Below are 18,332 nucleotides of genomic sequence, written 5' to 3' on the forward strand. Positions count from 1 at the left end.
ATTGTCGCACTTGTCAGTTCTTGCAGTCTTAGGAATTGTGTGCATGATATTTTTTCGAAAGCTAGATGGTATGTCGGCGGACTCACATATTTTACACACCAACATGAATAGTCGCTTTGTCACCAGTTCCCCCCAATGGTTTTAGACATCCTGATGGAAAGTTATCTACCCCTTCTGCCTTATTTGATCTTAAGTCATCCAAAGCTCTTTTAAATTCTATTACTGGATCTCGTATCTCTTCCAAATCGACTTTTCTTTCTTCTTCTATCACATCAGACAAATCTTCCCTCCTCATGGAGGCCTTCAATGTACTCATTCCATATATCCACTTCCTCCTCCTTTTTTGACGGTGAAATTCCCACTGCACTCTTAATACTACCACCCTTTGCTAACAATTTCATTCAAAGTTGCTTTGACTTTCTTATGCGTTGACTCAGTCCTTCCAACAATCATTTCTTTTTCGATTTCTTCACATTTTTCAGGCAGCTATTTCGTCTTAGCTTTCCTACACATCCTGTCTATTTCATCCCTCAGTGACTAGCCTTTCTGTATTCCTGAATTTCCCTGAACATTTTTGAACTTCCTTCTTTCATCATGGGTAATAAAAGAAATACTTCAGTTATTTATTTTAATTCCCATGGTTTCTTTGCAGTTACTTTCTTTGTATCTATATTTTTCTTTCCAACTTCTATTATTGTCGTTTTCAGAGATATCCATTCCTCTTGAAGTGGACTGCCTACTGGATTATTCCTTGTTGCTGTATCCATAGCCTTGCAGATCTTCAAGAGTATCTCGTCATTCCTTAGTACTTCTATATCTGACACATTTGCGTATCGATTCTTTCTGACTTATCTCTTAACCTTCAACGTACTGTTTATCATTACTACATTGTGATATGAGTCTATATCTGCTCCTGCGTATGCCTTACAATCCATTATATCATTTCAGAATCTCCTTCGGACCATGATGTAATCTAACTGTTGTTCCCCATATCACCCAGCCTTTTCCAATTATACATCCTCCTCTTGTGATTAAGAGTATTCGCTATTACTTGCCGAAATTTATTACAGGACTGAGTTAGTCTCTCTTCTCTCTCATTCCCTATCCCAACCCCATATTCTACAGTAACCATTTCTTCCACGTTTTCTCCTACAACTGCATTCCAGTCTCCCACGAGTAATGGAGTTTCATCTCCCTTTACGTACTGTATTACCCTTTCAGTACCTTCATATACTTTTCTGTCATCTTAAGCTTCCGACGTCGGCATGTACTATCTGAACTATCGTTGTGGGTATTGGTTTGCTGTCGATTGTGATAAGCTTAACTGTATCACTGAACTGTTCACTGTAACACACTCTCTGCTCTACCTTCCTAAAGAATCCGACTCCCGTTATACTGTTTCCTGCTACTGTTCATATTACCATAATGGCAGCCCAAAATACGACAGTCCCGCCCCGCAGCAGAACCCATGCATAGAGACCTGCACCGGTGCCTGGTCACCTACACAGCCTTGCACGACGATCCCCAGTCGACGTTCGAAACCTGTACTCGCCAGTGAACACAAGCCCACTCCACTGATCCAAGTTCCGTTTCACGTGTCCCCTTAGGCAATTTCTTCGCACTCCAAGGTCCCAGATAGTTTTTTATTGTTGTTCGTAGTGGTCGCCTAGTGACCACATTCATCGAGTGAAACTGGATACTTACTGACTGTGTCGACGAGCCTCCGAGTTGACACCAAACTGAGGGAGTACTTTTACAGATAGAGACTCCAGCAAAACACAAGCGGAAGTGAGCCCACAGAGTTCTACCTCCATGATACAGAGGCACACAGGCAGTCATATGTGCCCCTGGATAGGACCAAAATTTCCTGCAGCTACTTCCTTAATTACCTTGGTGTCTCCCTCTTCCCGTCACTGTCATTTATGCAGCACTGCGCGGACCTGTGAAAGTCGTTTGGTTCTATCCTAAATCAACTGCACTACATTCTTGCAAAAAAACTGGGGAGGAAATGTAGACAAACAAAACAACGCTGCAATTTCTCTTGGTTATTGAGCTGTCGCATATTGTGCTAAAGCGTGGGAGAATGGCACTCACACAGTTAAGACGTAAGGAGCCATGTTGACTCTTAATGACATTGCTACAACAGCTCCCACTTAGGGGTTGCATGTTCTGTCAAATTTTGTCCCTGCTAATCTCACAATCAAGGATGCCAAGGTACTAATTCCTAAGACAGGGTGCAAAAAAGTATTCAGTCCAATTGAGTAAGGTAGCGCAGTATGGTCTTTCTTGTCAGGAAAGACCAAGATTCAACCTCATCCAAATGGCACGAGAGAGACATGGCAACGTCTTGAAATCGTGGTCTTATAGTGGAAGTGCTGCTCGTGACTATGGCGCCGAGGAGCAGACGGTGAGCCATGTTGTGGGGGAGCGCCCACTCCATGCCTTTGAAGGCGGTCTGCTGTGCTTGTCCATCATAGTTCTGGCTAATTGTTTGTATGTGAATTCTTGTATTTCATCAGAAATGATCAGTTCGCCAGAATATGTTAGCAGACTCGCATACCAGCCGTGATGTACGCAACAATTCCTGTCTGACACCTCGATTCGTCTCTAATGGGCTGGCGACCTCCATCAATGGGAAACGTAAAAGCTGGAGAAGGGCAAGTTCAGTTTAGTTTTCACTATTCTAGTCTACAAAATACAGTCAAGTTTCAGAATATGATCTGTCACATAAGCTGACTCCATTTTATTTTGAAAGATTGAACAACATGGAATGGAACGTGACAGCGCTGCAAGCGGATGATCTGAGGCATCATATCCTGTCCCAGTCAGCGCATGCTGTTCGACGCATCACAAGAGCCACGGCCAGCAGGGTGAGATGTGAGTGGGAGCGTCATAATCAGTTTAAGTGGAGGAATAAACCTGGTGAGTATATTATTTGGAAGTTCGTTATTGTTAAATAAAGCGTAATGTGCACATTTAGGTTTTCTATAAAAACTCTCGTCGAAGTTAATCAACACATGGTGAAGGAGCTGCACCACATTTGAAAATTCTGTCCTAATTATAGTGCATAGAAATAAAAACATAAGAACTAAATAATAATCACTCTGAAGAAAAGAAACAGTTATCTAATGACAACCGACTGCATCTAACAAGAGAAGATGACCAACCTGGTCTCACATACAAAACGCACACTTGCAAGGTGTGAGCCCCAGCTGTCTATGTCGCGCGGAGATTTGTGCCACGATTATGACTGTACGCAGTTAGACTTTCTGAACACATAGTTTTTCAACGCTCGTGTACCACTTGTTTCTGGCACGCTCCGCTGCGTTCGCCCATAGTCGGAGCTCGAACTACTGTACGGTACGGTGAGTAAGAGGTTCGCGTTTATAGTGCCGGTGAACCGACAAGCGACAGTGTGGCACCTGCAGGAGCAGTATACAGTGACGGTCAAATTGCCACGTTTAAACGTCAAAGCTCGCGACAGTTGTGACCCGTAAGCGTCGTTATATGTGGCTATTCGACTAACTCTTACACGAGGCAAAAGAAACTCTATGAGCGTTTCTTTGTGCTACTATTTGTACCTTGCGATCAGTTGCGGCAGTCATAAAGAAGACCCGTTAAATGGAGAGAAGAATAGTTGATTGACGTTAGACTATTCTTTATGAGAGGATGGTGGTGACAATGATGACGATACCCCTTCACCACGATCATTTTCGTCAAACAACTTCATTGGCACAATGCGACAGAGACGTAAAATCACGAACTGATTGTTTAGGAAGCTTGCTTTGAAGAGGTAATATTGTCAGATTTTACTTTGCCTCTGTCCGTAACAGAGATCTGTGTGTGTGTGTGTGTGTGTGTGTGTGTGTGTGTGTGCGTGTGTGTGTTTTATATAAAACAAGCTTGCTTTGAAGAGGTAATATTGTCAGATTTCACCTTGCCTCTGTCCGTAACAGAGATCCGTGTGTGTGTGTGTGTGTGTGTGTGTGTGTGTGTGTGTGTGTGTGAAACACATGGGGCAGAAGTGACCGGCTCCACACTCGTCTTCCCACGTCTTCGACGTGAAGAGGGTCTGAGGGCTCTGGACGTCACCCCGCTGCACAGTACTCTGCACTCGTGCATCAGGCAGCTGCAGTGCGGCGGAGCCAGTGGCAGGCAACCTGCACTCAAGACGTCTAAAATGACTATTATCATAAGTATGGCCATTTATTTTAAGAGAGGGCGGGTGTTTGGTATCTAGGGTTGAGATCTCGCAAGTGTACGTTTTTCTCCTTACAAAACAAGGTCGAGTTAGTTATGTTTATGTGGAAGGTTACAAGTAATAAACGTGAAGGTTGAGAACAGATTTCATTCGATGTCAGATAAGGAGACATCATGCTGACACAGGAGTAGAGCACACCGCCTCTAGCCCTGACAAGGGCCTGAGTTGGCCGACAAAGAGAGTCCACGAGTCTCTCCAGTTGTGTCGTGTTCACCTGACGTCACTCAACAGGTCCCGTAGAGCCGCCAGACCGCAGGGACGTTGAGACCGCCGCTGTCCACACGCTGGTCGCAGACATTTGCTGTGAGGCTGAGACCGGATGGCTTAGCGGGCATGTCGGGATGCGGCAGGACGGCTGAGTGTTCGGTCTTCCAGCCAGGAGCGTGTCCACGCGGTCTGTGAACACGGCTGCTGTCTTGGGAGCGTCCCCAGGGTACTCAGCATGAAGGTAGCGCACAGGTCCGGATTAAAAAATCACTATGCGATGTGATGCGATCTAGACTGCTCGCTCACTAAACTTCAGCACAGATCTGAGGCACGTGACGTTTTAAGACTCCCGTTCATTGTCGTTGCGATAAAAGTGACAATGCAGGAACGTACAGCAACTTTTACGAAATTTTTAGACCTTTAATGCCATACGCTACAGAGCGTACGGGGATCCACTACACGATGCCAACCTCAGCAGAACAGACACTAAGAGTCGCAAGAAACGACAGAGCCCGTGTCCTTAGAAATAGTGTAATGTGCGTTATAAAAAGTGGCGGAATTTGGCACATCGTGTACATTTATTTACTTCTTCATGCGTTTATTCCACCTGATAAAATTAAGGCATTCGTGCACTCTCTTATATATAACCTGACATCTCAATGAGTCAACATTACGGCATGCGAAGTACACGGGCAGCACACGATAGTGACAATTATACTACTTCTGCTAATAACAACAACAACAACAGTGGAGACACATAAGAACACACGTTTTTGTTGATGGGACATGCACAACTGTTGATACACATCCCAGTGAACAAATCAACTGCTGATGTACAATTTTGCAACTGTAGCACGTTATGCTTTATATCAGAATACACATACTACAAAAATTGTAGGTCTGCATCCTTAAGTTGACTTAAATGTAAAACAGTGTAACTGTTTCAAACTGTGGATGCATTACTTTTACATGTTTGTTCGCCTTTCTTTTAACAAATTACATGATAAAAATATCAAAACTTCACGTACTGCAATTACATAACATTATGGCTTCAGTACAAACAGTCATGATTGCACACGACGTTTGGCCTTGGAGCGGAGTGGAAGAGAGGGGAGTCGCTTTCTCTCTCCTTCTGTCGCTCTTTGTTTTAACTCGCAACCGTCGGTAGCTACAGAAAACTCTCGCTTCCCCACGGGAGGTATGCTTCGAAAAGGATCGAGGCACAGGAAAGTTCCATCTGAGGTTACGTCCTGGCGAGACTCTTCTTAATACTCGCACATCTGTATTTATGGGAAGAATTGTCCGATTATCTGTGTCTAGAAGTCGAAATCTGTCGTTTTCTAAATCCTGCTCTTCGATTGTGTGGCACACCTAGGCCCAGACATAAGCTCAGATGTCAGTTGAATTGCGATGAAGAGTGGATAGGAGTTTAAGAGAATTGTCTGGATGAACAAAATGCGGAAAGGAGTGGGACACTAAAGTGCAAAGCAATCACGAAATTCATTTGAATTTCTCTTGGGCTGTAGATATTACATTGATGAATACCACACAGGCAGTTCATTTGAACAGAAATGGACACCTATGAAAAGGGCATCGTAGGAATTGGACAAACAAAGATAGATATAAGGAGCTAACGGAAAAGAAACCTTGGGAAACAGAAAAAAACACAGCAATTGATCAGCAAATCATTGGCGAAAGTGTCAACCAAGAATTATTGAAGTTGGCGTCTAGAATATACGAGAATGGCGCTATAGCATTAGAAACAACCCTGAAGATATAAGCAGATAGTTGCGAGGCCTACCGCACAATGAGCATAACACCTCATGTATGGAATTTGTCGACAGGAATAATATATACAGAGGAATGGAAAAGATAATAGAGGATATGATAGATGACGATCATTTTGACTGTCAGAAGGCTAATAGCACAAGAGGGCGGCAAGTCTGACATTGTAACTGATGCGGGAAGCAAAACTTGGAAGATAAAATGGACACATTCATAGGCCCTGAAAGGAAAAGCATCCGGAAATGTAAAATTCTGCAAAATGTTCGGAATATTGAGAAAAATAAGAGTAAGTTGCAAAAAAGACGGGTAATACGTACAAGAACCAAGAGGAAACAATAAGGTTGCATGACCAAGAACAAAATACTGTCCCATCTTCCTACCAAAGCGTTTGGTATGTTCCATTCTTCACCGATACTCCTGAGAACCTAATCATTTTTTCTTTTATCAGTCCATCTAATTTTCGAAATTCTTCTCTAGCACCACATCTCAAACGCTTCGATTCTCTTCCGTCCCGGTTTTCCCACTGTCCATGTTTCACTTTCACAGAATACTGTGCTCAAAACTTAAGGGGTAGATTTTGGGAAAGTCGCCCAGAACTGTGGGTCAGGGGAAACTTACTGTACGAGATGAGGAGGGAAGACTAATTGTTGAGGACTGCATCGGACGAGATTTGAAAACCTAAGAGCTTAAGACAAGGTGATATGCACGACAGAGATTACTGCTAAATCACTGATCACAAGTTATTAAGAGTGAGAAGGTAAGCACATTGTACATAACAGAGGTGGGATGGGGCGGTGAAAAATAGATGGGAATGACAATGAAAGATGCAGCAAACTGAAACGGAGTGAAGCAAAGAGTAGTTACAGTGATAAAAAGCTGGGTGGCGAGAACCAAGCACACGTTGTAGAGTTAGTTTTCACCTACGGAGTCCTGAGATACTGGTGCCTGGGGGAGGAATCCAGGTGGTGAAACAGGCGCTGGTGTCACGAATGTCACGTCGTAGACCGTGCTCTGCAACAGGATATTGTGAGTTACCAGTATATACCCTCAGCCTATGCCCATTCATCCTAATTGATAATGTGATGGTAGTCATGCCTATGTAGAATGCTAAACAGTGTTTACGCAGTAGCTGGAATATGACTTGTATCTTTTCGCAGCTGGCTCTCCCTTTGATAGAATATGTTTTGCCAGTTACAGGGCTATTATAGGAGGACACACTCTTGTTAACTCGAGATCAATGTTTTAGCAGTAACCTCTGTCTTGTATATTAACCTATCTTCCACCTTTAAGCTCCCTGGATGCGGTCCCCAACATTCCTTCTCATCTTGTACGGTAAGTCTCCTCTGACCCGCGGTTCTGGGTGACTTTCCGAAAATCTACCCTTTTTCCCCCTTTTCCTAGACCTGTCCAGTCCTTTTCCTTAACCCTTCTTCCTTCCGTTTCAACCCTTTTACCTGCAGAAAGAGCCACTGGTTCCGAAAGCTTGCCAATCACAACAGTTTCTATGTGTGTTCTGCCGCTGCTTCGTGAGTCGATTCTTTTATCTATCCTATTAAATAATTTTATCAATGATTCTTTGATTTCGTTGTTACAAAACTGACAGTTGATGTTAGTTGACTTCGTTTGGCCGTGAACATCCTCTTTGAATGTTCTTCTCTACTCTTCATGTTCTCTTTCATTTTTCCATTATGAGTTAGTTTGTCCTCGGTTAAAATGGCTCTGAGCACTATGGGACTCAACTTCTGAGGTCATTAGTCCCCTAGAACTTAGAACTAGTTAAACCTAACTAACCTAAGGACATCACACACATCCATGCCCGAGGCAGGATTCGAACCTGCGACCGTAGCTGTCTCGCGGTTCCAGACTGCACCGCCTAGAACCGCACGGCCACTTGAACCGGCTACTATGTCCTCAAGGTAGCAGAATTCTTTCAGTTCGTCTTGATCCTCGTCTACAATTCTACAAGTTGAACACTGATCTGATTTCTGCTAGACATCATTAATTTAATCTTTGTTTGGTTTAGTCTTAATTCATAGAGTCTACCCATTAGATTGTTCATTCTACTCAACATCTCCTACTGTTACCTCTGACTTCCATTGAGAACAGCAATGACCTCAGCTATTCCTGTCACTGATAACCTTTCAACATGAATTTTAATTTCATTTCTGAACCCCATTTTTAATTCCGTCATTGCTTCTTCGATGTACAGATTGAATCGTAGGGGCGATTAGATGTATGTCTTTTACCTTTCTTAACCTAGTCTGTTTGTTATTGGTCTTCCTACTTTATCCTCTTGTTTGATGTACAAATTGCACGTAACCCTTCTTTCCCTAGAGGTTACACCCATTTTCCTTAGAGTTTCGGAAATCCTGCAACATTTTAAATTATCGTACGATTTTTATCTAACTACAAATCCTACGGACATGCCTAGATTTTCCTTAAGTCTCGCTTTAATCATCAATCGCCAACTGAGAAGTCCTTCGCTGATGCCTTTATCTTTCCTAAAACGAAATTGATCGTCATCTAGCACTTCCTCAATCTACTTTTTCCTCTTATACACATATTCTTGTCAGCAACTTGAGTGTGAGAGCGCTTTAGGTAATTGTGCGGATGTCCTCGCACTTGTCTGTCCTTGAACATACAGAACTATGTGAATGATATTTTCGAGAGATACTGATTGTTTATCTGGAGAACCAGTTTGAATAATAATTTGGCTTCCAAATTTTCGAAATTCCTAAGAACTCTTCCATATGCCTTCCACATCATATGATCGCGAGTCTTCCTGACCCCTGTTTGTTTCTGTGGGCTGGAGAGGTAGGCATCTCGACGACCGCTGCTTCCCGTGACGTCTCGCGAGGCCACCTGAGGACAGAGCAGCGTCGACCTGACCGCCACAGGCAGAAGCGACTCCCGCCGCTGAACACCACAGAGCGCCCTACACTATGCTGCTTGTGGTGTGGTGTCAGTGGTAGCCACAGATCTCAACCCAGGTTACACCGGTCTGTCTGTGATGGCTGGTGAACTTCTCCCAACCCGTGGCTATACATTCTGCAGTCGTTGCCCTACAGCCAGATGCCAGTGTAATGTGTCGGTACGATGCTCTCAAGTCCCTCATGCCGATGATTCGTTATTAAGATGCACGTTCTTTGGACTTTCTCTTTTGCGATTTGCGCTGAGTAATTCCAATAGCATTAGGAACAGAACAAACATCGTGTCCACACATCATTCTCCATCTGTAGCAATGTCTTTTTTGTACTGAAAATAGGCTCGCATAAGAACGAAATGCCAAAAATCTGGCACAGGCATAAAAATAGTGCAGTATTTTTCTTAAAGACGTTGTGTCTGCCATTAACTATAACATTATATGTTTTCACGACTACATTTTCGATCCTATGCCCTTTATACGGGTATACAGCAATAACCGGAGAGGGAAGTGCAGATGGCATGTATAGAACGCCACTATCCTCCCATACATAAAGCAGTTATATTACAAAAAATGCTAAAAACAGCACATCTCTTGCATCGGGCCACTGGAGGTGTCAAAATTTACAAATCTTCTGACGTGTGTATATCTCACTGTTGTCTCTGTATGTTGAGTCTCCTAACTCCGAGAGTACATCAACTTTACATGAGCGTAAGGATCATAGCAATGGGCATCAGGTAAATTTATTGTTACTGATGTTAACATCACTAACATGAATCCCCTCTAACCACTGTTCATGTTGTTCATATGACAACTGAGGCGGTTGGTGGGGAACATATTCACAAGTCGTTTCTTCTTTGCCCTTAGCAGTGATTGTACATCCCACAATAAAGGTTTTATACCAGAGTATCTTAATATCGTGTTTACATTTGTTAACAAAATTTGGCATTCTGTTTACGATACAAGCATTTCGCGTAAAGAAAAAACATAAGACATTTCTTTATTGTGATAGTGCGTAATAGTACATATGGTATCCATCGTCAAAGGCTTACAGTAGCTTGGCTGCTCATAAAAATATGGCAGTAATAATCATATATATATATATATATATATATATATATATATATATATATATATAATTTTACATGTGTATTCTTTGTACCACAGTAACATCACAAAGGTATAGATCGCATTCACAACAACATTCGTACATGAATTGATCTGGTGGACAAATAAAAAGAAAAAGGAGTACAAAAAAAGAGATAAAAACATGTGATGGGATACATGTCACATATTACAGAACATTATGTGTATCATCATGTAATTGTAAAATGTACTGTTAATATGTAAGGTACTGTAGCAGTACAAATGTAGTCATACATTTCCATGCTCCTTAGAAAGTTTAGGCCGTGAATGGCTTTTTCAGCTACACTTGCAAAACACCTTATTCAATTTTTTACTGAATTACTAAAATATATTACTTATGTTAAAATAAATACATCCTAAATATAAAAACGTTTATGAGTGGACATAATTCTTCCTCATTTCCATACATATCATACAACTCACGGGAAACATAGTAAAGACTACTCATATTATAAAACCAGCATAGACACGATTCTGTGCAAATCGTTACGTCCTATGCTTGTCAGTAAGTCAAAGTCAAATAGCCAAACTATGCATTCTCATTTATGTTACTTTCTATTATTAGCACGTAAAACTCACTGGAATTTATCTCAAGATCTCTTATTTCTTAAATCTGTCTTATTGTTGGGCAACCCGTGTGGGTGATTTTTGAAATAGTTGTATATTTCCACTTCTTCAGGTATTTTGATACTTCTACCCTTAGGTTAATTTTTATTACTGGATCTACGTTAGGTGATGGTACTCTCTCTTTGCTTGATGTGCTCTTTAAATTTGTCGCTGGAATATGAGCTTTGTAACGTCCGGTCAAGGTGTCTGTGCTATAACTCATACGATTACTGACATTGTATATTGATCTAGTTTCAAAAGGTAAATGCTACCTGCATACGCTTTGTGGGGGCAGAAAGTGAAAGCTGTGCTTCCTACAGAAGTCTGATCCACTGGCTTGTTCACCAGTCCGTCGTCTCCCGTCTTGTGCAGGACTGCAGGTCCAGGCGGCTGTTTTCCGGGAGCGACTCTCCAGCTACTGGCGGGACTTGGCGCAGCTGCTCTCACTCGGTGCCACGCACGCCTCGCAGCTGTTGGTTCCCCTCGCATTCGAACGAATGGTAAGTGGAGTTTTTTCCTCCTCTTATAAACTGTATTATACGTACAGGGGGTGAGAAAATGACACACACCACCTGGTCAGTTCTTGGGGAGTGTTTCCCAGTATACCTTTTTCATCCTGTAGCTATCTTTGGCTCTCCAGTTCTAATACTAACCATCTGGAAGAATTCTGAACCAACCTCTACTTCTGTGAGCCTTTTGGGGCTATGATACAGGGAGGCTAAGTTCGGAATGGTTAGAGATCGAAGAAAATCGTCTGTATCTTTCTTTTCTCGTATTTGCTAGCTACTTCTTTAACAGATTCAGATAACTTTGCATGCTGCTTTACAAGGTGAAGGATGTTAGCTTCATATTCAGTGGGGAGTGGTCTAGAGTCTCAGTGTGGCAATTCAAGTCTCCATCAGCATCTTCTCTTCCTAAGAATCTCTACTCCATATTGAAGGCCTATAAACTTACTTCTCTCAACATGGAGGTTCGTCAACTTCAAATCTCCTTATTAACCTGTATACGTACCACATAATTCATACATTTCGAGACAACTGCTCAAACTCTTCCCACCTTAACATTCACGTGACCATTTCCCACGACTCCATGACAAGACGATAGCGCAGCTGACACTTGTGGCGCGACGCCAATGGCGGCCCCCTGTGCTCACCACTGCCAGCCAGCACTGTCCGTGTGACACGGCAATGCCCCAGCCGCCGCAGCCACAGAGGACGCGCGTCAATAACGAAAACCTGCAGTTGAGGTCCACCAGTTGGAGCGTGTTGCGTCTGAGAGTGGCTTTGTTAAAGGCACTGTGCTACTACAGTCACAAGCGTCAAGGCCAATGAAAATCTGTGCCAGACTAACGGGAAACTGGATGCTGCTTTCTGAGAGCATTCATCTCAGTCGTTAGCATTTCTGCACGTGTCTCGTGGCCTAACTCGAACCATTATCGAGTCTGAATTCTCTGTCTATGATTTATGAACACCACCACCAGTGATTTTCCCACTACCGAGAGTAAAAGCTATGTGCTCTTAACACATACACTGGACTCGCATTCAGGAGGACGACGGTTCAATCCCGTGTCCGGCCATTCTGATTTAGGGCACGGCCGACTTCCTTCCCCATCCTTTCCTAATCCGATGAGACCGATGACCTCGCTGTCTGGTCTCCTTCCCCAAACAACCCAACCTTAACACATAGAATGGCCACTGTGCATTATGACTATTTGGATTCTGACAGTAGTATACATGGAAAGCAAAAAGACGCAGTATGATCTGTGTCTTTGTGTAACTTTTTGTGGCGTATGTAGCAACGTGCCAGTCCCTAAAGTATCGTGTGAGCCTCATTTTGGATCCTTTGAGAAGAGAATTACGCGATACCTGTTTTAGTGAACTGAAAAGGTTCTGGGTAGATTAAATGTTTTTCCTATAAATATTACGGATGTTTGCTGGATGGTAATTTCAACGATTGACAGTAGCGGGTTCCGTATTTAAGAATGGTTTCTGCTGACATCGTATTATGTCCTATCATTGCATCTTGTTTTCGTTACCATCACCCAAGCATTTCACTGCAGCAAAGGCAATTTACCTGATACGCATCCAATATTTTGTAGAGTTAGTACCTCACAGCTTGCGAGAATGTTTAAAGGACGACTTCTTTATTACATTTGCGGTGCAGCTACGCTTCGTTGATCATACACTGCACCTGCTTAGGAAAAGTGTAATTGCTATAAGTTATTCCGTGAAACCAATGTTGTACAGATAGTTTCGATTTAAAGACACACTTTGCTCTCTGAATGAAACTTGAGTCTTCAGACAGCTGCAGCAGTCTCGAGGTATTCGTATTCGAGATAATTCCTCTCATGGTTCTTCACTGCAGCCCTGCAGAGTAGTACGGCAAAGCGTGCTGTGGCCCAGGTAACGACGCAGCTGACGATTTTGACCCTGTGCCCCTGGTAACTGGGCTCTCACATAATACTGTGTACAAATATGTATGTATGTATGGTCAGAATAGTTCAAATGTCTCTGAGCACTATGGGACTTATCAGGTCATCAGTCCCCTAGAACTTAGAACTACTTAAACCTAACTGACGTAAGGACATCACACACATCCATGTCAGAGGCAGGATTCGAACCTGCGACCGTAGCAGTCGCGCGGTTCCAGGCTGAAGCGTTTAGAACCGCTCGGCCACACCGGCCGGCATAGATTAGGTCTAGATGGCAGAAAGCGCAGTGGCGCCATGGCAAGGACGACGGATTCAAAGTATTGGAAGGTGCCGATTCAAAAGTGTGCACCACCTTCCAATTCACTGCTCCTGGACAACGAGGGAAATTCTGAATTTTATTTTTCGTTTTCTATGCTGCTTATCGACGTATCGGTAAGAGTCGACTGCAGCCACGTGTCACCACTACAGTGCTTTTGGGTCGGGCCGTACGCCGGGCCCCCTACTGTGTGGACTCGGCCCGTGTCGCTCGCTGGCCCACCTCGCCCTGTATTGTTGTGACGCCCACAGCCGGGCTGGCGGAAGCGCGAAGCGGCTCAGACCACAAACGGGATGTTGGCTGCACGCTGACCGCTAACCGCACGCTGTCACAGCGAGGACGTGATGCACGTCCCACACACACACACACACACACACACACACACACACACACGTAAACGCGTGCAGTATTCCTGGCGCACATCCGCAAAGCTCCACTTACGCAAATACGACTTGGAGGCGATAAATCGCGATCCCGCCTAGAACCGGTCGGCCATGTATGTATGTATGTAAATTTAAAAAATATTGTATTCGAAAAGGATTTCTTTTTTCTCTGGCTCCTGCCATCAATATAAAACTGATAAAGGAGGTATTTCATTCAAAAAATATGAAAAAGAAGAACAACTGTATTGTGAAAACAACTGAAAGCTTTTTAATTTCCATTTTTTCTCGTATTTGTTATATACGTAACAGTTTTGTTATTTCGTATTTGATTCATTACAATATACACATTCTTTTGTGAATAAGGTAATTTTTTCATTTCCAACGTCTATTAAACACTTATTAGTAACTCAGAGAGAGAGAGAGAAGTTTTCAGTGTGTACATACTTAGAACAGCAAAAGCAATGGCAGCTCAAAAACAATACACACACACACACACACACATACACACACACACACACACACACACACACGAACCATAAACATATAAAATACTTTCTTTACACGGATGCATATTGTACATGTTCCACACGAAATATATACTCTGTCTCTCTCTCTCTCTCTCTCTCTCTCTCTCTCTCTCTCTCACACACACACACACACACACACACGTGGACGCACGCAGTGTGCAATGAAACATTCATAATCTCAAACATGCAGTCAGAACTGTGACAAACAGTTCATCAAACTATTCCACACACACCCAGTCAAGTGGAACACTCTTTTACCTTTTTACTAACAAATAAACCCACCCAGAGGCATCAGTAAATAGTCTGAGTGCAGCAGATTTCCACACCTATGCCCCCCAGTGAACCACTTGTGATCGTGGTAGGACACCCCTGCTTCCAGCTGGAATTGCAGTATATACCTCAGTATATAACCTCGGTCGAAAGGTCTCCTGATAAGCATTTGTGGTGCAGCGCCAATGCCCTAGAGGAGGCACCTGTTGAAGTCCCTGAACGTGAAAGTCTTTCAGGCTGTGCAAATCACCATGTTTGTCATGCAGACTTGTGGGATAGTCCAGCTCTACCTCTAGGACATATCCCTCAACAGCATCAGCAGCCACATATTTGATCTCTTTCCTCAGTATGGTGATTTCCCCTTTGGACATCCATCAGAACCCTCCAAATGGTAGACGTTGTTGCATGGTTTGCCTGTAGAGACAGTTTACATCCAGGTAAAGGATGATACTGAAATCGTCAGACAACGTGTACTCCCCCTCGATTATTTGCAGGTTATTTGCCTTGGCATACCTGCGCACACGTTGGCAAAGTAACTCGTGAATCGCATGTTCCAGGAAGACAAGCATGTCAACGTTGGTCAAGAATTCGCTGCCGGCTTGTGTCTTTCTTAACATGGCATCCCACGAAATCTCAGCCGTATGCTACAGAACTTCTCGATGTTGTCGGTCAGATGTACATTCGTGTTCACCATTTTACATGTTGTGATAAATCAGAGATGCCGAAGTCCTGCTGTTCATTCACCAAGTGCCTGTTCTTTCCATTCATTATGGAAATGCCTCTTAGTTTACTAGAGAATCCAGATATTCCTATGGAAAGACCCCTTCTCCGTCACAAGTTGAAACTCTTGAAACTCTACATCATCGAGATAAGTGGCTCCCTTTGCTAAGAATATCTTCAGGACGCGTTGGTTCAGCAAATTTCTAAAGAGACGTGAGCATGAAGCGTTGTGAATCCAGGAAGTGGTGTGATCCTCTGTGAAGCGGCATGTATCTGTCAACGGTGTCAACAATGACACTGATCTTATCATCCTACTACCCAGACTCGTCAAAGTGCTGAACTATAAAGTGGGCATCATCCTCACTTAAATTGTGGAAAAGATGGCTGTGTGCTGTGGCAGTTAGTACTTAAAGTTACATGGGTTGTCAGCTGCACTCTGGGACTTCCCCGTTACGTGGCAACAGTCTCTACAGGGAGCTTCCTCACCTCTGTCCAGTCACAGTCCCCAGATATAACGATCAGCTGCCTGCTTGCACAGTGCATCATTCTCCTTCACGTTGGTCATGAGGACGTTTTCACTATAAATGTTATAAACATCCCGGACAAGACTTTCAAGCTCAGTGAGCAGCCATCTCGCACTATTCCCTTGACATAAGATTTTAATTTTAGTGCACAGAACTTGATGGGTAGCCACATATCGTATGCATCATTTTGTGACAGTGATATGGGAGGCAGAGGCACCACGTTCACACTGTACCACAGGAGCTAGGAGGCGCTCTAAATCGACGTAAACGACGAAGGGACAGAAGTGTTGGTGAGAGGCATTCTTAAACTTCTAGAACCGTTTATCCTTGATAAGCATTTCCACACATATTGTTTCCTGGCTCTAGCAGTCAATTAGGTCTTTCAAGATACATGCTCTTGGTATACGAGACATCCACAGCAAAAATGTCTTGCACCTTTTTTGTTTTCATTTCAGAGGAACGTAGGTGGGACATGCATTTGATCCAAACGTTGTGTTGCTTATCGCCTTCAGAGAGTAGCAGCAGGCCTACACTTTTTGGACGTTTCTCAGCTAATATGGACAAGAAGAGGGGACCACCTAATTTACGCTTGACTTCTTTGTCGATGGGCCACACAGTGTGTTAATGTTCGTCTTCTCCTTATGGCTTTCCAACATCCGGCCATATACGAGAAATTAGATCGTCAGTGGATATCTGGTGTTTGTTGTGTATCTGTATGCCCTGTATTTTTAGGGTAATTTCTATCGCTAGCGAGAAGCAACCATGGAAATCAATTTAAATTCCTCTCGTCATGATTCTGGGCATTAGGACATGCTTTTTGTTAGCAGTATATACTTTTGAAGAGAGATGCAACTGGACCCCACAATAAGTTGATCAAAATCTTATGAACATAAATCAAGGCAGGGTATACAGCTGAGTGTCTTACACGACCCCCTTTCCTGCACCTCAGAAAAGTGACTCAGTATGACCGCTCTGGTATCGACTCACCCCATGACGTCACGACAGCTCTCCCCCTAACTTGGTCAATGCTCTTCCCCTCAACGACACGTCGAAATCCTAATAACTCTGCACACAAGAAGGAGAAAGAGACGCAGTTGATAAATATCTAAGGAAGGAGAAATAAAAATCCGTATTCGTATAATAATAATAATAAATTCTGAGTACTTACAAGTGAAATTGTTGTTATGTTCATTACTGGAATACACTTCCGGCAACTCATCATCAGTGGGCATGTTTGTCATTAAGGGCATATCCAGCATGGGTACTAGAGGAGATTTATGACGTCGGTAGGTGAATGTGTCTAAGAGAATATGAACAAACCCATACGAAAACATAGGTGCAAAAGAACTAGTAGCTGGTGGTCGTGTCAAAACACCGATATTCGCATTGAGAACATCTACAAACTAGAGCATCTCAAAAATAACAAACAAAAAATTTAATACTGTAGAATAAGCGATATCTGCCTCTGAACAATCTAAGTCGTTCCCCAGAGATCATCATCATCGTCATCATCATTATCAGCTGCTGGGCTCAGATCACACAGCGAGTAACGCCTGCTCACACCTGGAAAGGAAGAAGTAGAACCCATAAGAATCACTTACACTACTAGCCATTAAAATTGCTACACCAAGAAGAAATGCAGATGATAAACGGGTATTCATTGGACAAATACATTATTCTAGAACTGACAGTGATTACATTTTCATGGAATTTCGGTGCGTAGATCCTGAGAAATCAGTACCCAGAACAACCACCTCTGGCCGTAATAACGGCCTTCATACGTTCTGGGCATTGAGTCAAACAGAGCTTTGATGGCGTGTACAGGTACAGCTGCCCATGCAGCCTCAACACGATACCACAGTTCATCAAGAGTAGTGACTGGCGTATTGTGACGAGACGGTTGCTTGGCCACCATTGACCAGACGTTTTCAATTGGTGAGAGATCTGGAGAATGTGCTGGCCAGGGCAGCAGTCGAACATTTTCTGTATCCAGAAAGGCCCGTACAGGACCTGCAACATGCGGTCAGGAATTGTCCTGCTGAAATGTAGGATTTCGCAGGGATCGAATGAAGGTAGAGCCACGGGTCGTAAGACATCTGAATGTAACGTCCACTATTCAAAGTGCCGTCATTGCGAACAAGAGGTGATCGAGACGTGTAACCAATGGCACCCCATACCATCACGCCGGGTGATACGCCAGTATGGCGATGACGAATACGCGCTTCCAATGTGC

At 43.3% G+C, this 18,332-nt stretch overlaps 1 protein-coding gene across 1 annotated transcript in view; it reads left to right on the forward strand.

Annotated features, from left to right (window-relative positions):
- Positions 1-1,298: 1,298 nt before the first annotated feature.
- LOC124719706 overlaps positions 1,299-18,332 on the forward strand; it is a 43,213-nt gene continuing 26,179 nt past the window's right edge. Inside the window, exons 1-2 of the mRNA XM_047244911.1 lie at positions 1,299-2,922; positions 11,301-11,428. Coding sequence (XP_047100867.1) covers positions 2,766-2,922; positions 11,301-11,428 — 285 coding nt within the window. The 5' untranslated portion in view covers positions 1,299-2,765. The remainder of the gene's footprint in view (positions 2,923-11,300; positions 11,429-18,332) is intronic.

The sequence above is a fragment of the Schistocerca piceifrons genome, chromosome 11 (assembly GCF_021461385.2).
Source record: "Schistocerca piceifrons isolate TAMUIC-IGC-003096 chromosome 11, iqSchPice1.1, whole genome shotgun sequence".
NCBI lineage: Eukaryota > Metazoa > Arthropoda > Insecta > Orthoptera > Acrididae > Schistocerca > Schistocerca piceifrons.